Below are 21,935 nucleotides of genomic sequence, written 5' to 3'. Positions count from 1 at the left end.
CTATGTTTTGTTTGTAGAAATGAGAGACTGATAAATGGAAGGATTTATTATAACGTATATTTGTAAAAAATAAATACCAATATTTTCCGGTTTTATACGACGTTGTTCGGTTTTTTTTCTAATAATATTTTAGTTTTGTCTATTTTATATAGCTCCTTTAAGTTTGGGTCAGTTATCGAAGCCACATCTTTCACTAAAAACTGTTTTCTTCTTATAGTATTTTAATAACCATATTTTCTTGCGAATCTAATGAGTATTTTAGTATGATGCACTCCACTTAAAATTGTTTGTCAAGTATTTAAATGTCATATGCAATGTGTGTTTATTTTATAAAAAAAAAACATTTTGCTTTATATTTATTAGGGAGTCACACATAATCTTTTTAAATTTATATAATATGTATAATATTATATAGCATGGTTGGATATACAAAAAATGCACGTTTCATATATATGAACTATAATAGAATTTAGGAAGTAAAATTTATTAAAATATTAGAGAAAAGATAGATGGAATATGTTTTTTACTTTAAAAATAGCTAGAGATAAAATATTGTTTGAAATGATATAAATTGTATTTTGAAGTGCATAAACTATATTTATTAAGTTTTGAGATGTAGACTGTTATTTTGATCAGTTGTCTACTATTAGACACAAAATCTCTGAAATTTTTTATGCTTGATCTAAGAACTTGGAGTTCATTCTAACTCGACGAGAGAGATTATTGATACCCCTGAAATATGTAGGGACGTTGATGCTTTCAGCATATTACTTAATATTTTATTAAATGTTCATTTATTTTTAGGATAAATTACATATTTGCTCCCTTAACTTTGACCTCTCTAACAAGTGACTCCTGGGACTTTGAAAATTGCTGGTTCACTCCTTTAACTTGTATCTCATTTTTATTTTACTCCTTCTATTAAATTTTGGCATCAAAAGAGACCGAAATTGAACATGTGCTCATCACGTGGTGGGAGAACGAAGGGAAATTATGGATTTGACCTTATGTGGGTTAATAAATGTTTTGTTTTATATTATTATTATGTAATGTATATAAGGATTATAATCTGTTTGTTATATTTTCTTCATTTATTAAAAAAAAAAAAAATAACAACAACGTTTGTCTCTCTCTCATCACCTTCTTCTTCGACGTTACCTGCACATAAAAAAATCCGGTTTGACTTTGAACATCAACATACATAAAACCATTTTTTTGCTAGAACAAACAAAACCAAGCTAATCCTCCATGGAGTGTGGCCTCATCCTCTGTCTCTTTTCCCAGCGAACTTGGTGAGCTTGGCGTCGAACTCAGGATCGATGGGTGGTTATGTGGCTGGATTTGTTCGTCTACAATCTGCGTCGTTTAGTTCAAAATTTGGGTCTCCCTTTTATTGGTCTGGTGTATATGGGTAAAGACCTCGTGCTAGAGCAAGGTCTCTCCGACAAGAACGATCCACAACCCTGAAACCCCCAAATCGAACATGAAACAGAGGATGCCGTGGCTGGTCCGTGTGCAAATATTTGGATTCGCGAGTGAACTCATTCGAAGTCCTTGTACAATGGCGATGTTGCTCTTGGTCCACGAATCGACGTCGCGATGGGTGGTCGTTGAACGGCGGAGATGACGTTTTCGGTCCATGAATCAGACCACTCTACGTCTTCTTCCCCATGACCTTTATCTCTCTCTATCTCTCTCTCCGATGTTTATGAAGAATCATCACATCTAAATTTATTGTCTCACGAGACTAACTCTGGTCCGATTTTGAATAGCTTGAAAATTTTGAGCAGATTTTCTCTTTCTCTTCTTGTTTCCTTTTTTTTCTTATTTCTTCTTTGCATTTTCGCTGCAATTGCCTCAATCTCTGTCTTGCTGCTGGTTCTTCAATGGCATTTTCTGCCGCCAAAGGATCGGAACTCCGGCGAAGCTCTCCTTCTCTATGCACCTCTCTCTCCTCGGATTCCGTCGCCATTGTTGCTGAGGAAGAGCTTGCCTCTCGAGTGACTCCGTCGCCATTTTTTTATGTTGAAAGCTTGGAATAATACTGTGTGCTTGGAATTTTGGTTATAGCTTGGTTCAATATAATTAACTGATATGTTTTCAATTTTATGAGCAATATATATCTATAAGTGTATGTGTGTGTTTGTTTTTATATATAATCGGAGAGAGAGAGAGAGAGAGAGAGAGAGAGAGAGAGAGAGAGAGAGAGAGAGAGATGATTTTTTTATGAGAATTTTATTTATTTTTAATTTACCATAATACCCTTTCTTAATAATTAATTTGGACAATTTCAGTCTATTTTGACGACAATTTTAACAGAAGGACTACAAATTAATTGGTCTTTAACATGAAGGGGTGAAACTGCAATTTTCAAAGTTGCAGGAGTTAGTTCTTAAAGAGGCCATAGTTGAGAGAGAGAGAGAGATGATTTTTTTATGAGAATTTTATTTATTTTTAATTTACCATAATACCCTTTCTTAATAATTAATTTGGACAATTTCAGTCTATTTTGACGACAATTTTAACAGAAGGACTACAAATTAATTGGTCTTTAACATGAAGGGGTGAAACTGCAATTTTCAAAGTTGCAGGAGTTAGTTCTTAAAGAGGCCATAGTTGAGGGGGCAAATATGTAATTTATCCATTATTTTAATTATGTTAATTATTTATTAGGTTTTTTTAAGACAATTTATATCAGTAAAAATAAAAAACCTAAAATAAGTACAATTTCGCATTGTTGTTGGAGTTTTCAAAAATTAAAATGGAAATAACAAATAATATAATTATAATGGAACTCATTGTAAATTTCTACCTGATAAGTTTGATCATGTCGATTTTTTTTGTTTTTTTTTTTTAATCTGAGTCGAGTTTTGTTTTTATTTATCAAACTAAAGCTCTCAACATTCATTGTCAAGCTTATCATAAAAATAAAATAAAATAAACAAGTGATAGCAAAAGAATATTTGAATTTTTTTTAAGGAAAAAGAATATTTGATTCGAGTGTGGAGACTGGAGATTACAAATAAAATAACAAATCGTAATTAGAATCAAGCCTTTTCCGGTTTTAAGTTATTAACTCATTCTGTAAATCCATTAAAAAACAAAAACAAAAATAAAATAAACAAATGAAAACAAAAGAATATTTTATTTGCTAAATACGGGTTAACTAATTCTAAATTTCTAATTCCTTTCGAAGTCGGATTTCCGTTTTGTTTATCAAACTAAAGCCTGCGAAGGTGTTTATACATAAAGAGCGTAGTTTCCTTTTTCTCTATAAAAGAACTCTCTCTCTCTCTAATAATCTTCTGTGCAGCCATGGCCGAGCATGGCGATTCAAACAACGAGTGGGACGAATACATGAACGAGATTCAAGGTTTGATGGAGAGAGCGAGAACAGACGCTATCTACGCTGAAAGCCTAAGCTCGAGAATAGAACAACTTGGATTGATGAGTCATCCCAGGCAAACTACAACACCACAGCCTATGCCTCGTGATCTTCCGGGGACGAAGTTCAATTATTTGCACGATATCGAGTACGGTTCATCCCTGAGAATAAACCCTACGAAAGTTGAAACCCCGAAAGCCTTTCAACTACAACATGGATCGTTCGAGGCAACTACTTCGTATCGTCCGAGGCAGACAGAAACAACACCACCGGGCATTAGTGATCTTGCTTCTTCTTCTTCTTCTTCTTCTTCTTCTTCTTCTTCTCTGTGGCGGTCGATCAACGACAAGTATGGTTACACTCCCTATTTCGGCGCGGGATCGCCAGTGTTCTCCTCCGGCGATAATTACTATAGTCCCCATCTATTACAGCCTCGCTGGCAACACCACAGCCGTCGATCTCAGGACCAGGCTCTGTGTGCGTTCTTGCAGCAGAGGGTCGAGAATGGTGGGCCCAAAGAGAGACGGAATATTTTCTTGCTGGTGAGAGACAGCCTGTTCTCCCTCGCCCTCCACAACGTCGGAAACTTCCTCGTTCGGAAACTCATCGCTGTCGTCGATCAAGATCAGGTCGAGACCATTCTCGAAGCTCTCACAAACACTACTCGCCGGCTGAGAACCATCTGCACCAACAACTACGGGTACAATTATTAACTGCTTAAAGGATTAATTTTCTTTTGAATGAAAACACGTATATATCTTAATTTGATTTGTCTGCGTGTAGGAGCAAGGTAATACGGGCATTGATGGAGCGTTTGAATGGGAACACTGTTCAACAGTCGTTGCTCATCGCAAGGCTGAGCGAGTTCGCTGTGGTGTTGACTCAAAGCCCCAACTGTAAGCAGATTTTGGATTCTTGTCTTGCTAACTATCCCTGCGCACTCATGGAGGTAATAATGATATTATTGCTCTATATTATATGCTGTAATTTTCCATTATTCTAAGTGCTAATGCGGATTGTGCTAGAAATTTTTACTTTTTGGTTAGGGATTGTGCCATTAATCAGTCATGAACAGAGAAACAGAAGACGATACGTTGACTTTTAGACTGTCTTTGAATCAATTGTTATCATATACACATTAAGCCACTAACTCTATTATGCTTTTATGTTTTTTTTTGCGCAGCCCTTTTTGCTTAAAATCGCAGGAGTTATTACGGAGATTGCAACAGACAGAAACGGGTGTTGTGCATTACAAAATTGCCTTGAATTTTGTTTTGAAGAGATGAAAATCAGTGGTTGTTCCGAGCAATTGAATAGGACTTACTCTATCTTTCGGGGATTTGTATCCGGTATAACCGACAATGCAGTCTTCTTATCCGAAGATTTTTACGGGTTTGATCTCTATTGCTCTCGAATTCATCTTCCCTCAAAACTTTTGTGTCTCTAAAATTTACGTGTTATTTTTTTTTTCTCTCACATGCAGGAACTATGTTGTCCAAAAGGTCATAGGCTTTAAGGATATGAAGATCAACGGTGAAATAGCATCGAAGTTGTGCGGAAACTTTGTCAGTCTGTCGATGAACAGACACGGAAGCAATGTTGTTGAGAAACTCCTCAACGCCTGTGCAATCGAGGGGGTCGAGCAAATCATCTCCGAGATGATTGACACTCCTCAACCCCTTCAACTTTTACTGAACGAATTTGGGAATTATGTGGTCCAGACTGCAATCAAGACTGCCAAGGCCAAAGTAAGATATTAATTCATTAGTTAATTAACTAAATGAACTCTCTTCTAATTTATTGAAACTAATGTACCAATCTACAGGAACTGGAAATTTATTCGAATCTCTTGGATTTTATCAAGCATCATGCCGAAAGCCTACGGAGTCATTTGCACGGAAGGAATGTATATAATCTTGTATGCAACAGACATAGGAAGGATCAACATCGAAGAGGATAGACAAAGAAAATATATATATTGTTATATGTTGCTGTGTTTTTGGTATTATTCTACTGTAGGGAAAAAAAATTGTGCTTTGATTTTGTTTTGTAATTGATTAAGATAGTGTTTTTCGTTTGAAATGTTGGATTAAAGCTTTCATGTGTGTTTATTATTAGGTACTATGGAGTTTGTAATATAGGAAAAACAAAGGGGTGTTTGGTTTAATATTCTAAATTTATTTTTTGTTTTTAAATTTTGCTTTCTGATTCTAATTTTAAATTTTAAAAAAAAATTAGAATTACGTTTCAGAATATTTTAGAGTTTTGTAACTGATTAAGCCAATTCAAACCTAAGAATTTCATTCTGTCATAGTTTCAAATTTTTTTGATTTATAGCCATTTTGCTTATGTGGCACATTGTTTATACCATTTTTACCCTTATTAATTAGTTAATATAATTTATTTTCGAAATTAATAAAACCTAATTTATTATTCAAAATCCCTAATTATTAGGATCTCAGTTATCTCTCTATCTCTCTCTCTATTTTTCATGTTCACTCTCTCTCTCTCTCTCTCTCTCTCTCTCTCTCTCTTTCTCTCTCTCGTCACATTTTTTTAGCCATGGACAAATGTCAAAAACATAAAAACCGCAGTTAATAATCGTTAATTACTATTAATAGGTTTCTGCTTTAACTAATAGTCGGTAATAACTGTTAATACGTTTCTGATAGAAATCTATTAACAGTTATTACCGACTATTAACTGCGAGATGCTGTTTTTTTTAACCTCTGTTATGGCTAAAAATGTAACAAAGAGAGAGAGAGAGAGAGAGAGAGAGAGAGAGAGGTATAGATAAATTATTTTCATTTAATTTATTTTTGGTAAAGAATTAGGGAAAAAAAATAAGGGTAATTATGTTTTATTGCATCAAAGATTGGCTAATTACCAAATATTACTAAAACATTGGCTATTTCACAATTCTAAGTTTTAAAAAGGCTAATAAGCTAGAGCGCCCAATATTTTAAAATGTTGTTTGGTTATATTTTACATTCAATTGTTTTAGAGTTTGATTTAAAATATGAGAGAGATAAAATAGAAAACACATTTTCATTGTTAATTTCAAAGAAAAAAAAACATGATTCTAAATTTGTTTTATAAGTACTATAACCAAACATGGTTTTTAAAGGTGTTTTTTAGAATATAGAATTAGAAAACATAAAATAAATTTGGATTCACAAACCAAGTCCCAAAGTTATTTTTTTAGTTCATTTATAAAATTGCTTGTTTGTTACTTATTTTCAACTGAGCTATAAGGAAAATATTTAGCTATCAATGAAAGAATTATATGCGAGGACAATGGATGGATTGGATTCTCTTCAACGTGATGTTTGTGCCTCTCCTCCTTTAATGTCATTTAAACAAAACTATAATACATTATTTTCACTCTTCTAAACAGAAAACTATAATTTTTTTAAAAATATTAACAATAACGTATAATAATTATTTGGATTGACGAATAAGATAAATAAATATCTTTTAAACAAACACACCAACAACTTGACAAGGTCACGCAAAAAATTCAGAGATAAAAAACACAGTCCTTAATATTGAAAACATTCAAATAACACGTCACCATTATATCCAGTAAAACACAGTTTAGGACTTGCACGTCAGAGGTGGGAAAAACTAATGAAAGAAAAGAGCTTAATCTGAAACTAGAGCTAGTCGAGCTTGAGCATATGAAAATTCACACTTGTGCTCTAGTCAATATTTCTCGTGCTGATATATCACGCGGGTCCCACTAAACTGACCGAATCCGATCTTACTTGAATATTCGGTGTTGACTCCATTCAGGGTGATTTAGAGCAACTCCCAAGGGCTTAGGTATAACTTATGTGCAATAATGACACCAAAAACTCACTATTATTTGTATGCGCAAATAATATAAAATAAATAAAAAAGAAATAATATATATTAAAATAATATTATAGTTGGCAATTTTTATAGATGCTCATATTGGAATATTTTATCTAAAAAATTGCCTATTAATAATATATATTATTTATGATGATGTGTGTTGCGATTTTTCCGTATGCAACACGTAGTCGCTCAAGTAGTAAAGTTCGTAAGTACAAGTTGATCCCACGAGAAAAATGTTTAATTAAATTGACAAGATTACTAGCACGAATTGAACCCAATGATTTGATGATTATTAAAAACAATTAAAAAACGATAGATCACGATAATGAGAAAGCAAGAACTATGGCTTCACAAGTTATTCCTATGGTTTGGATTCGGGAATTAAGCACAAAACACACACTTTTATGTCTGCTAATCACGCTCACGATAATGGTAATCTAAGATTTCTCTCGAACAACTAAGAATCTAAACCTATGCCGTGATATCTTCTCTCGATCTCAACCCCTAAAAACAACGGTTAACATTAAAAATAAGAACGTTCACATGACTCCGAAACAGCCTAGCTATGTCTAGCCTAGGAATGTATCCCGGTAAATTAATCATTGTGCACGACTAACCTAATCTCTTCCGAGCATTAAGCAATCTTAATATCATGAACGCGGTAGCTAATCGAATTCAAGCATTACACACATAATTAAAATAAACAAACATGATAGAGCATATGAATATTAATTTGACATGATTGAATCCATAACCATATTCCTAACTCGCTACACCATAGCCCTTAATGAATTTAGTGCATGATTGAACAGAGAATAAACGGAGATGAATATAAAGCAATCATGACTAAAAACTGAATTATATTAATAAAAACGGGAGTTCCAAAGATTCAGAGAATAGAGATAAAAACTGTGAATGGTGAACAAGAGATTGTGGCGACGATGATCCTCTCTGAACGCTTCTTCTCTCCTGGGATTTTTGCGGCCGAATGAGAAAACAAACTAAAAACAAAAGCAAAGTTATGTTTCTAAATAAACTAAAGTGTTTTTGTAGGTTTCCTAGGTTTTTCGGAGCTATTATGGACCGTCGGATCACATCCAACGGCTTGGATTACAATTAAAACGCGTGACAAAAAAAATGGGAATCGGGGCCTGTGCACCGCACACCTCTTCCTGTGCACCGCACAGGTCTTCTGGGCAGTCTGTGCACCGCACACCCAACGCACAGGGTGAGCGCACAGGGCTGTGCACCGCACAGGGAAAACGCATAGGACTCTGGAAGTTTGTGCATTGCTTGGTTCACCTTGAACCACCTATCTTGAGCTCTGGGTGTCAGAATTGAGATCCGAAAGATGTTCTGAACTCCTTGAGATTGCCCCATCGTCCTCGAATGCTCTATTTGTCATTTTAACTTCCAAACTCTAAAAATTAAGAAAAACACTCCAAAACACATGAAAATGCTCTCGAACTAACTTATTTTCACTTCCGAAAGTACCAACAAACACGTTTATAACTCAAATACCCCCAAACTTGAATTGTCGCTAGTCCTCGAGCGATAAAATAAAACAAAATCACACAAAAGCAATATACCTAAAAAATGGTAGAACTTGGTGTTTCACGCTTCGACCGATAATCGCTTGGCTCAACCATAATGCGTAGACTTACATACAAGTGAGAATTCATGATTTTAAACTTCAAGTCAACTACTAAATGCGAAAGAAAGATTATAAGCTCGAGTTACCTTGACCGTTTTTCAATGCTTTCGTATCTCGCTCACTCTCACCTCCAAAGGCTTTGCAACTCTTCCAACCCCTCTCAATAAACACTCTAATGCCTAATTTCGTGAAATTCGGCTCAACACACCCATATGCCCCCTCTTCTCCCTTAGTCTCCACTAATCTACACACATCATTTCTAGTCAATCGATAAGTCTTTAAGGCTTGTAATGTTAGGCTTAGGTCACATGTAGATATGGATATTTTCACGGTTCATGGTTAAGCTAACTAGGGTCACTACTCACCTCCTAAGACTCACTCAAACTCTCTTCCAAGTCAAAACTACTCGTTTAAACACCGTCAACAACTCAAAACAAATAAACATAATATACACAACTTTAAAAATGAGCGTTCTTCATTGCATTTTTTTTTCTTTCTTTTTTTTCTCTCTTTTTTTTTTTACACAGTGAATGAATAAAAACAACGACGGTATTTAACGAGCTTTTGACATTTTTTGTTGTGACTCGGAAGATCGTTCTACGAACAAGTCATATAGAAGTGAAAAAGCGATGAAGTCCTAGCTAGCTTAACTGGTTCTTTGTGGGAATGTCTTCTTTTGTTAAGCTCATTTAGTGACTTAGAACGAGATGGGTCGTGTTTGGCTTTTTCTAAAAAGGGTTCTGATGCGTGTCGTTCCGTCCTCGAATGCTCTATTTGTCATTTTAAACCTCCAAACTCTGAAAATTAAGAAAAACACTCGAAAACACATGAAAATGCTCTCGAACTAACTTCTTTTCACTTCCGAAAGTACCAACAAACACGTTTATAACGCAGTTATCAATGTGTCACGAGTAAGCATCCCTTAGCATTAGAGTTGCTCTTCCATATAATTCTTTTCTACTGCCAACATGATTATATCTCCTCTGCATGTGTTTAAATCAATGGATTATTATTTTCTTTCAAGAAATATTATTTGAAAATTGGCAAGTATAGTTACATCTTAGATGATAATTCTATTTATCAGTTGCATAATTAAAGAAATTTAATATGATCCAAGACTTTTCTTATTTCTGAATACTTTCCTTTCTTTAAAAGATTTGTTACTATTGTTGTGCTTGTGTCATAAAGTTTGACATATGGTTCTTGTATTTCTCTTATATTTGTGTACTTGACATAGGGAGTGGTTATGAAGAATTTAAACATTAGTCTGTAAAAGGAGTACAGCGAGCCTACAATTAAACGCGACTTCTCGCATCTTTTTCTTCTCTCGCCTTGTGGAAAGCGATTTTTTCATGTCCTCATCTTAAAGCTCTAGACGCGGCTTCTGTGATATGTTTTTCATGTCTAGAAACAAATACTACTTATCAAGTCAATTTGTTTAGGCAGGGATCAAAGTCGTGTCTGTTTTAGAAACAGATGTGACTTTTAGGCCTCTAGACTCGATTTTTATCGCGTCTATAGTACTATATTGTTTTAGTGAAAGTCCAAATTAAAGGCACAGAGATACACCACACGAGAGAACCAGACGAATGATATTACATACAGTAAACTGAGCGCAACAAAAAGCAAAATTAGTTTCTTTTATTTTATCAATTTAAACACTTGACCATGCATTATCCTAGCTGTGATAGATACGAATTCTCTTAAATTTCTTGTGCTTGATCTATGAGAGATTATTGATCCCAAAGATAGGGAGGCAACGTTGATGTGTTCATGTAATAGCTATTGAAATAGTTTATGCAATTTAAAGGATTTTTAAGAATTTAATATTACTTCATATGTTCATTTATTATAATTTTGTTAACTGTTTGTTATATTTTCTTTTCGTGAAGACGATTTATATCAGTAAGAATTATAAAAATCATTAAGTAGAATTTTATATATAAGCAACAGTCACATCAAAATTATTGTTTGTTAAATACCAAACATTTTTGTTAATTGACTATTAATTTTATTTACAATAATTAATTATAATTTACCAAATAACTCGTCCATTAAATGTTAATAGACATAAATTATTTGGGAAAAATTATTAATCAATTATTGTTAATATAATCAATCATTTGTTAATTATAGTTAATTAACTATTAATTTTATTGACAATAATTAATTATAATTTACCATATAATACTCGTCCATTAATTGTTAATAGACATAAATTATTTGGGCAAAATTATTAATCAATTATTGTTAATATAATCAATCATTTGTTAATTATATTGAATCAAATATTGGTTATTATGCAAACTAAAGATTTTCTGTAAAACTATATAACTATAGAACCCCATTAAATAAGTACACTTTCTCAATCAAATTAGAAGGAAAAAAAATGGGCATATTCATGTTAATTAAAGGAGCTTATGAAAAAGAATTATAATGCGAATTTAAGGTTCTACGTATCCCTATTTTTTTTTTTCTCTATCTATCTGAATTTCTATTTTTTGGTGGAAGTCGAATTTCTATTTTTTGTTGTAAGTCGAATTTCGATTTTCGTTATCAAACTAAAGCTTCTACACACGTCAGCTCAAAATTCAATATCAAGTTTGGTATGATTAACCTGACGACGGTGTATATATATATAAAGAGCGTGGTTTCTTTTTTTCTAAAAAAAAAACTCTCCGCTCTCTCTCTCTTCCTCTCTCTAGTAATCTTTGGTGCAGCCATGGCCGACCATGACGGCTCAAAGAATGACAACGACTTGAAGGACCACATGCTTCAGAGGTTAATAGAGCGAATGAAAAAAGAGCCTGTTGCCTACTCCGAAATCCTTAGTGCCGGCTTACTAGATCGACTTCGACAACATGAAGCGATCGGCGCAACTCCGCATTATTCGACAACAACACAACCGGCTCTTCTTTCTCGTTCTCACTACGACTGTAATATTAATTTTCCAGCGTCGCCGCGTATTAACCAGCACGGTAATTTATCCTCGTTTCTCGGTAACCCTGCGAACGTTGAAAGCCCGAGAGCCTTTCAACGACAACACGGAGTGTACTTCGGTAGCCACGAGGCAACTCCTTATTATCCGACACAAACAGCAACAACAACAACACATGATCTTCCTTCTTCCTCTTCTTCGTCTCCGTGGATTAACGAGTACCGTTCATCCTCGAGAATCCTTCACCCTATGCTCTCATCCGTCGATAGTCCACACCAGCAATTACAGCCTCGCTGGCAAGACCACAGCCGTCGATCTCCTGATCTCGGGCAGGTTCGAGGCAACATTGCCAGGGAAGCTCAGGACCAGAGTCTGTGTGCGATCTTGGCGAAGAGGGTCGAGGAGGGCGGTCCCGAAGACAGATATAATATTTTGTTGAGGGTGAGCGATAGCCTCTGCTCCCTGGCCGTCCACAACGTCGGAAACTTACTTGTTCGGAAACTCATCGCTTTCGTCGATCAAGATCAGGTCGAGACCATTCTCGCAACTCTCACAAACACTACTCGCCGCCTGATGACCATCTGCACCGACAACTACGGGTACCATTATTAACTGCTTAAAGGATTTATTTTCTTTTGAGTGAAAATAAGTATGGTTTAATTGATTTGTGTGTGTGTGTGTGTGTGTGTAGGAGCAAGGTAATCCGGGCATTGGTGGAGCGTTTGAATGGGAACACTGTTCAACAGAAGTTCCTCATCGCAAGGCTGAGCGAGTTCGCTGTGGTGTTGACTAAAAGCCCCAACTGTCAGCATATTTTGGATTCTTGTCTTGCCAACTATCCCTGTGCTGTCATGGAGGTAATTTAATTATATTATTGCTCTATAGTTCTGTGTTGTTATATTCCATCGTTCATGTGTGATTCTAAATACGAATGCGGATCATACATACGTGGTAGAAATATTAGCTTTCAGGGTAGGGATTGTGCTACATTGAATTGCCATTAATCAGTAACGGTAGAACAAAAAAAAAACAGAAAATTTATTATGTTTACTTTTAGACCGTCTTTGAATCAATTTTTATCCTAGCTATACACGTACCCTTTTTTATGTTTTGTGCACAGCCTTTTCTGCTTAAAGTCGCAGGAGTTAAATTTACGGAGATTGCAACAGACAGAAACGGGTGTTGTGCATTACAAAATTGCCTTGACTTTTGTTTTGAAGATATGAAAATCAGCGTTTTCTCCGAGCAATTGAATAGGACTAACTCGATTTTTCGGGGATTAGTATACAGTTTGATTGACAATGCAGTCTTCTTATCCGAAGATCCCTACGGGTTTGATCTCTGTTGCTCTCTGAATTCATCATCTTCCCTCAAACTTTCGGGTCTCTAAAATTTACGTATTTTTTTTCTTTTCTTTTTTCATGCAGGAACTATGTTGTCCAAAAGGTCATAGACTTTCAGGATATGAAGATCAACGGTGAAATAGCGTCGAAGTTGAGCGGAAACTTTATCAGTCTGTCGATGAACAGACACGGAAGCAATGTCGTTGAGAAACTCCTCACCGGCTGTGCAACCAATGTGGTCGAAAAAATAATCGTTGAGATGATCGACACTCCTCAACCCCTTCAACTTTCTCTGAACGGATTTGGGAATTATGTGGTCCAGACTGCGATCAAGACTGCCAAAGCCAAAGTAAGATATTTATTCATTAGTTAACTAACTGAATAAACACTCTCCTAATTTATTGAAACTAATTTACCAATCAACAGGAACTAGAAGTTTATTCGATTCTCTTGGATTTACTCGAGCCACACGTCGAGAGCCTACGGAGCCATGTGCATGGAAAGAATATATACAAGCTTGTATGCAACAAAAATAGGAAGGATCAACATCGTAGCAGAAGAGGCCCACAAATATAACTATTTATAGCCTTATTTATTGTTATATGTTGCTGTTTTTTAGTACTATACTACTAGAGGGAAATGGAAAGTCTGCACTTTGATTTTATTTTGTCATTGATGAGGATTATATATTTATGAGGTTTGGTGTGTGTTTGTTTTTAGTTACCGTCCAGTCAGAAAAACAAAGTATTTTTGTTTTGTTATTTAGAAAATTGTTTATTCGTAAGGAAATTTTTTTTATTTATTAATGAAAAAGTACTATATGGGCGGACCATGGATAGAGTGGAAATTATATGCTATTGTGAATTTTAAAAGTATTGTATCGCAATTCTTGATGTTTACATACGTTTGCGTTTAAAAGTTTTTTTTTTTTAATTGCTTTGGCATCTGCTTAACTTTATTTATTTTTACTGTTTCATTTCTAAGAAAACATAATCTCAAATAACTATTTATTGTTTGAAAAAACACTATTATCAAAAAGATTTAGAATAACTTATATACTATTCTTATAATTTTCTCATGGACAGATTGGATTCTCTTTCACGTGATGTTTGTGCTTCGCTTCTTTTCCTGCCATTTTAAATTTAAAAAATGTCCTGGAATGACATTTGCAACTTGATGATCTGATTTTGGATATTTGGATTTTCTTTATATTATAATGTTGTGTGTATACTGGTTCTATGTGATTCTTTGGTGGAGCGATTGAAGGAAAACAAAGTTGTACATGCATTGCTCATCCAAAAGTTGAGTCATATAACTTTGGTTTTCATGAAATGTAAAAACTCTCGGAAGTTTATAAATCACTGCATATCTAACTATATAGCTGCGAAATCCTCGGAGTTTATTGATATATAAATTGATTGAAATCATTATTGTTCTGGTTTAGATTGCTTCCAATGTTCTAGAAATAGCACCTGACAATTAAACACGCGAAACATGTATTGTTCGCTTGCACGATCGTTATGTCAAAGAAGTTCAACAGCAACATATCATTGGTTTTCATGAAACGTGTGTAATATATATGTTGCCCACAACTCAAAAACTTTGTCGTAGCGTCCTTTCCGTATGTTACCTTCCTCTCAATTCATCTTCTATTGGAATGAAGTCTTTGTTGGTGGAGAAAGGATTAAAATATTTGCGAGGGAGTATAAAAGTTAGGAAATGGAAGGCTTCTTGTTATTTTTAACTTAATTCAATCTTAAGCACGACTCCTATTTATACTACTGATATTCTAATGGCTACAAGTCATTCTCTAAAATTTTCTTCACTCTTCTTAGCTCTATAGAATTCCACATATTTCTTTAGAATGGCCTTCTAGTAATCGCACTAAAACCATACAAATTTTGTCTTAAAACTCAAACGGCCCAAATACTAAAATCCATAATCAATTTAGTAATTCTCATATTGCAAAGCCTTTGCACTACATAGGCTTGATGAAATATGGACGTGGCTTGGTTTTTATAATTTATCTTGACTTTTTTTTATTTATTGAAAAAGTCATTAAAATGTTGACTTTTTATCTTGAGGTTAGATCCTCCATCTATTTTGGTCTGCCATAAAAATAAAAAGTGACGGAAAGATTTTCCTAAAAGTAGATTCCACTTCTTAATAAAGAGAGTCAATATTTGCTCACCTAATAGCTGAATCTTGAATCAAACAATTGTCGACACCTTTGTTCTACGAGCAGCAAATGAATATTTCACTTGGGAGTCAATTGTACTCAGGGCTCACAAGTGACTCGAGAGTATATCAGTATATCAGTGACTATATTGATGGACACTTATCTTTAATGATCAAGTAAATATAATTTTGCTAACTTCGATAAGTCCAGTCCTGGAATTTTAGTGAAGTACCACCAAGATTTGATTAAACGAGAGTAAATGATGTAATAGTGTCTACGTTATCGCTTGTGTTTATCTAGCTTTATTAAGTCCATAGTTCATGAGTCGGCTCTCGTAAAAAGAGTTACAATACTTTTATAGTTAATATGTAAATTTGACTACAAATTCACTACTACAACTTGGTTTCAATATCTTTTGCGTTCGTCGTAAAGTAATATACAAAGAAGTTTTATAATGTTAAGTACATAATATCACTGAACTTTAAATGGGCTTGTGAAGAGCATTTAAATTAGCCCACAAGGCCCAATAAGACTTGAGGTAGCATGTACATCAATCTAAATAAGCATGTAATTTGTTTGATCAAAACCAATTCAGATTTAGGCTGTCTCCAATAATAAATAAATAATGTGTATAAAATTTGATCCTATTTAATGAATATTTAATATGATATTGGTTGCGTTTGGCGTACCTTTGCTTTAAAAAAAATGATTTTAGAATAATTATACGAAAAACCTGTTGTTTTGAAAAACAAATGAGTGTTATTGTAAAATAGTTGTAGCTGCTAGCAAAAGTTGATTTAGTATTTGGTAAAATATATATTAATATTTATAAGTAATAATTATTTATATACAATGTAATTAATAATAATAATAAGATATTTTTTGGTATATAACAAATATATCAAAGTGGGTGTCTATAGAGTGTAAAAAAAATAAATTATAAATTTGTGTGTCTTCAAAAAAATTATTTGATAAAAGCATATAAAGATAATTAGAATTATAAGTTAGTGTAAAAGAAAAAAAAATTAAGAGAGAGAAACTACAAAAAAAAAACTAAAGCTAAGTAAAAATGCTTCAAATTGTAGCTTTTATTTTTTAGTTAAAATATTCAAAAGCACTTTTTAGCTTTAGAAAAAACAATTTTATTAAACACTTAAATATGATTTAACTTTTGTAAAAAGCTAAAATCATGCTTAATAAGCGAAGTCAAACATAGCCACTATTTATGAGAGTATTTTGGAGATATTCTCTATTATTCTCTCTATAAAATAATATATCCTATTATGATAAATAAATGATATATTGATCATATTATTTAATGCGAATATCTGGTAGATATTCTATATTATTCACATTTCAGAATAATATATTTTAATATATGATATAAATTGGGCACTGTAGTTTAATAGCCAACAAAAATATTCATGTTTTGGAAATAGGCAACGTTGGCAAACTTTTAGAAAAAATAACCAAATAGTCTATGTGATATAAGTGATAGCTAAAAAAATATTTTTATAACCTTAGCTTTTTAAATTCGTCAATTTCTCTCTCCTGGTTTTGAATTCGTCACATTTTCTCTCCTATTTTCTTTCCTACATTTTTTTCATAAAAACTTCAAAAATCCATATATATTTCATATGAACTCGAAATTGAGTGATTTCAAATCCTACAGATTCGTGGCGCCGAGATCTTCAAAAATAAATTCATTGTGTTTGATGAAAAATCATGTTTAATGCGTCATGTTTACGTGTGTTTGTAATGACTTTTCCAAAAATATTCAATAAATTTTCATTTATTTTCAAATGATTTTCGAAAAATTTTATGTATTTCCATATCTAAGATAGTAATGTGATTTTTCAACATCTATGGCATTAAAAATTATTTTCATCCAACACAATGGGTCTATTTTTGAAGATCTCGGCGTCACAAATCCATCGGATTTGGAATCACTCAATTTCGAGTTCATATGAGATAGATATATATTTTTGAAGTTTGGATGAAAAAAAAAATGTGTGAAAAAAGTAGGAGAGAGAAAGTGACGAATTCAAAACCAAAAGAGAGAGAAAGCGACGAATCTAGAAGAAAAAAACCGCTAAATTGATTTTAGGACACCTTTGGAATTTTAACCAATTACCCAACTGCCATCTCATACATTTGGCTATTTTCCCATAACTTTTTAAACGTTGGCTAAATCTCAAACGTTAAGATTAAGATTGCTTAGTTAGTTACAAATTTCATATAAATAAATATTAGACATTATTTGAATATTTTATTTAGTATAATATTTTGGAGAAATTTTATTTATATAGAATAATTTCTAATACTAAATAGAATAAGATCCAATAAAAATCAGAAAATTGCGTACTTTATTTTGGAAAGCTTGAACAGCTGCAAATAGGGGTTAGGGTACGAGGAAAAGTTCTATAACAGTGTTTTTCATAGTTGGAATTTGCCCAACTCCTTCCTTAGTTCCATGGTCAAATTTTCTCTCCCCCGTGAAAAGAATTTTTGTCCAATCCACTTCCCGAAGAAAGAGAGAATTATTTCGGCACATTGTTAGAATAATTAATGAGGAAAGAGTTGACACACACTTTGATTTTATTTTATTTGGAGAAACAGCTTGGAAGACTTGGTGTTAACCCATCTTGAAGAACACTTAAAGCGCAAAAACACGAAGACTGTTAACTAGCATGAAAATTCAAAAAGTGGGATATTGTTTAAGTGAATTTTGATCTTGTTATTTTACTATCTGATGGTTGTTTTGTTTAGCCGCACCTTATTTATGATTAATTTGATTTTTTCGAGAGCTAAAATGACGAAACGTGTTTTGAATTAAAATTGTTTGAATTCACCTTTTTTGCATTAAACACGTAAAACGTTTTTGTGGTATTTCTTTCATAATGAGTTTCATGAACTCAGCTATAGGTTTTAGATAATGAAATATACTAACATTCTTGTATATGGAGAATTTTTAAAAATTTTCTCGAATCACCATCTAGAAATTGGTCATAGATAACACAAATTTAGACTTAAAACTCGTAAGGCCAAATACTAAAACCTAAAATCAATTCCATAATTCAACATTTACATTATTATTACTGTGTTGATACCTATATCATATTTAACCTACATGAATAACATTATACATCCCGTAATTAGGTTTCCTAACATTATGGCCAACTTGGTGATTGCGGAAAAGGTCGAATGGAAATTTCATGGACAAACATGAATTAATGAGCTTAACAAATTGCAAAGTTCAAGTCTCAAAATAAATTATCTCCAAACTTTTTTGCCGATGACAGAGTTATCATAGACTTTGCAATGGAAATTACGTTGTCTAGACTCTAGACAGCAATCAAGACGGCAAAAGAAAATGGTAATTATTAGGAATGAATTTTCTCATGGTTAATTACTTAAGGTTCTTTATAGAAATGCTCTCTGAAATCAATCGGAAGAGAAGAATAACAAGATAACCCCAAAAATTTACGATAATATAAAAAAAAGTACGTAACAAAAAAATATATTTGAAATAAGTAAATTTTACGTGCTCATTAATTAGCTTGGAAAAGGTCATGAAAGTAATCCACGGTAATCTATGGAGGTTAAGTACCTTGAGGATCAACAAAGGTTAAGTTTCTCGTACCATGGTTTAAGTTCCTCGGGGTACGTACCAAAATTCACATTGGAACATGCAAACAGCCGGTGACTTAAAAATCTAAAACCGCTGGTTTTCAGCTAAATTGTTCAAGTGATTATACCATAACTCACCTTTGCTATTTATAGCTATCCACTCTCTAAATATACAACATATTCTCCATGTGGGGTTTTTTTTTTTTTTTTTTTTGTATAAATGTAAAACGAGCGTTATTTTCTTATTTTTAGGAAAATACTGAAGCATATATACCCTATTGTATACTTTTGCCAAAATTTTACTCATTATTTTTAATGTTTTTTTTCTCTCTAAGCCCTAACGCTTAAGAGAGTTTTCTCACTCCCGCAGTTGTGCCTCCATAGCCTCCGTCATGGATGATATGATCGGGAAACTGCAAGGTGTGTCCATCTCCGGCGAAGACGAGGTGATTGGACTCGAGGATGCCTGGATCGACGAGGGTAAGAAAGAAGTCCGGTTTAGTCTCTTGGGGAAACTTCTCACGGCTCGGCCGGTACGACTAAACTTTTTCAAGGACCTATTTCAAACCCTCTGGAATCCGTCGGGCCCTCTTGAGATTTCCCAATTAGCTCCGGACAAATTCCTCTTCAATTTCGCGACCGACTCCGACAGATCTAGGGTGTTGGCGAACGAACCTTGGCATTTTGACAAAGCCATCCTTCTCCTAAAAGACCCGACCTCCGCAGAAGAAAGCCCAGACGATTTTTGGTTCACGTCTCTCTGGATCCAAATTCACGGCCTCCCAGTTTTTGCAATGACCCGGGCCATAGGCACCTTTCTGGCGAATCAAGTTGGCCCGACCCTGGAGATTGAGACCAATGAGCGAGGACTTTGTTTCGGTCGATACATTCGTGTCCGGATTCGCTTTGACATTCGGAACCCACTCCGGCGAGGCACCAGAATCAAACTCGGCAAAACAGGGGAGACTCGGTGGGTTGATTTTCGCTACGAGAAATTACCACTCTTCTGTTTCCGTTGTGGTCTTCTCACCCATTCCCTTCGAGACTGCCCGACGAACTGCGACGCCGCCACGGGACGCGCCGATGCCACCACTGCATCCCCCCTGCCTTATGGTCTTTTCCTGTGTGGATCAAACCTACGTCTGTTGGCCGGTAAATCAGCGAAACTCCCTGCTGGCACTCCCTCACACCGCCCCGCCTCAACCCCCCTGTCGGACTCCCCTAATTCCCATAATACCCCTCCATCTCTTTCTCTGAATTTCCCGAAACCATCCCTATCCACGTCACCAAATCCCCGACTCAATCTCTAACCAGCTCACTCTCCCCAAATCTCGCCAAACTACCCCCCCTCTACCTCGCCCCAAATCTCGCTCGTCTTTACTTCTCCTCAAATCCCGCTAGATCTTATTCCCCCAAAAACCACAGAGTCCCCTTCAATCCAGCCCCACCTTTTAATCCCACCCTTACCCGACCCGGCCCACACCACCCCCATATACCCGACCGGGCCCACACCACCCCCTCACCCGTCACCTCACCAAAAGCCCAACCCAATCCCCCCACTTCCCTTACCTCGATGGACCCACACCGTCTCCCAGCCCAACCCTCCAGCCCTTTCCCATCAGGTCTCCCTACCCAATTCCCCATTTTAGACTCACTTGAACTCATTTCCCCATCCCCTTTCACCCTAGGTTCCTCTACCCACAACGTCAAATCCAAAACCTCAAGAGGCACCTGGAAGAAGCTAGCCAGAGAGAAGCATTCCAGCTCACCAGGAGGGCCACACACGGCAAAAGTGGCCAAACGAAAGATCACTGGCCCTTCCGAAACACCCAAAGATGACAAGGTTCGGCGAACTGTGGATGATGCAATCATCTCCACCCCAGGATCGGCGGAGGCTGCCGCGCAGCCCCGCCGGGTCCAATGAGTTGCCTGGCATGGAATGCTCGGGGTTTGGGGAGCCCCGAGTCATTCCTTAAACTCAAAGGTGTCCTCTGTCGCCTCTCCCCATGTCTGATTTTCCTCTCGGAAACTAGGCTCTTTGGTCATCGTCTCGTGATTTCGGAGGCCGTGTGGGTTTCCCTAACTGCTTCAGCGTCGACAGTCGCGGTCTGAGCGGCGGCCTTCTCCTTCTTTGGCAATCAGATTGGTCTGTTCATGTTCATAGCTTCTCTCCCTCCCATATCGACTCTACGGTCACTGACCCCGCTGGCCGCCTTTGGCGCTTGACCGGCTTCTACGGTCACCCCTTGAGAGACCAACGCCATCACTCTTGGAGTCTTCTCCGCCGGCTCCGAGACCTTTCCAGCCTCCCTTGGTGTTGTTTCGGTGACTTCAATGAGATCCTAAAGTACAGCGATAAGGTGGGTGGCTCTTCTCGTTCAAGACCGGGTATGGTCGACTTCGCGGACTGCCTCGAGGATTGCGAGCTTCGTGACCTACCCTCGAGTGGCGATCAGATGACTTGGGATAACGGTCAGGCAGGGGCTGCCAATATTCGGGAACGCCTCGATCGGGTGGTCGCCGATCAGCCATGGTCTGATCTTTTCCCGGATTCCCGAATCTCTAATCTCGGTTTCCATGGCTCCGATCACCGAGTCGTTCAGGAACTTCTCGACCCCAAGTCTGTCCCAAGACACTCCCCTTCTCGTCCTTTCCGCTTCGAGCCATGGTGGTTTAAGGACGATGAGGCAGCTGAACTTATCACTCTCCATTGGAATTCCTGGCCTCACCGGGGTGCCGGTGACTCCCTGTTGGAATGCCTCTCACGTTGTGCCGAGACCCTCCGGCAATGGAGCGTCGCCAAATTTGGCCACCTCCCGAAGAAAATCCGAGAAGCAGAGGCTAAGCTACTCCTTCTCCAAAATGGGACAGACCACACTCCGTTGTTAAGCAGATTCGCGCCTCCCAGAAAGAGATCTCTCGGCTCCAAAGTCTCGAGGAGCATT

At 35.9% G+C, this 21,935-nt stretch overlaps 3 protein-coding genes across 3 annotated transcripts; all 3 read left to right on the top strand.

Moving 5' to 3' along the window:
* Window positions 1–3,315: 3,315 nt before the first annotated feature.
* LOC149389138 (pumilio homolog 12-like) lies at window positions 3,316–5,535 on the top strand. Its single transcript, XM_089622566.1, has 5 exons — window positions 3,316–4,085; window positions 4,169–4,334; window positions 4,569–4,777; window positions 4,869–5,133; window positions 5,211–5,535. The coding sequence occupies exons 1-5, from the start codon at window positions 3,316–3,318 to the stop codon at window positions 5,343–5,345; spliced, it is 1,545 nt and encodes a 514-aa protein (XP_089478692.1). The 3' UTR covers window positions 5,346–5,535.
* Window positions 5,536–11,622: 6,087 nt separating this feature from the next.
* LOC149389137 (putative pumilio homolog 19) lies at window positions 11,623–14,287 on the top strand. The gene is made up of 7 exons (XM_089622565.1): window positions 11,623–12,437; window positions 12,530–12,695; window positions 12,959–13,017; window positions 13,266–13,530; window positions 13,608–13,700; window positions 13,801–13,827; window positions 14,267–14,287. The coding sequence occupies exons 1-7, from the start codon at window positions 11,623–11,625 to the stop codon at window positions 14,285–14,287; spliced, it is 1,446 nt and encodes a 481-aa protein (XP_089478691.1).
* A 5,095-nt stretch (window positions 14,288–19,382) lies between these two features.
* LOC149389136 (uncharacterized) lies at window positions 19,383–20,300 on the top strand. The gene has a single exon (XM_089622564.1). It carries the CDS (start codon window positions 19,383–19,385, stop codon window positions 20,298–20,300), a length of 918 nt encoding a protein of 305 aa, XP_089478690.1.
* The last annotated feature ends 1,635 nt before the right edge of the window (window positions 20,301–21,935 follow it).

Source organism: Urtica dioica, chromosome 8 (genome assembly GCF_054948205.1).
Source record: "Urtica dioica subsp. dioica isolate 48M chromosome 8, U.dioica_male_clone48M_v1_H2, whole genome shotgun sequence".
Classification (NCBI taxonomy): domain Eukaryota; kingdom Viridiplantae; phylum Streptophyta; class Magnoliopsida; order Rosales; family Urticaceae; genus Urtica; species Urtica dioica.
Note: the sequence above shows the minus strand (reverse complement) of the source record. Positions and strands in the feature narration are given on the sequence as shown.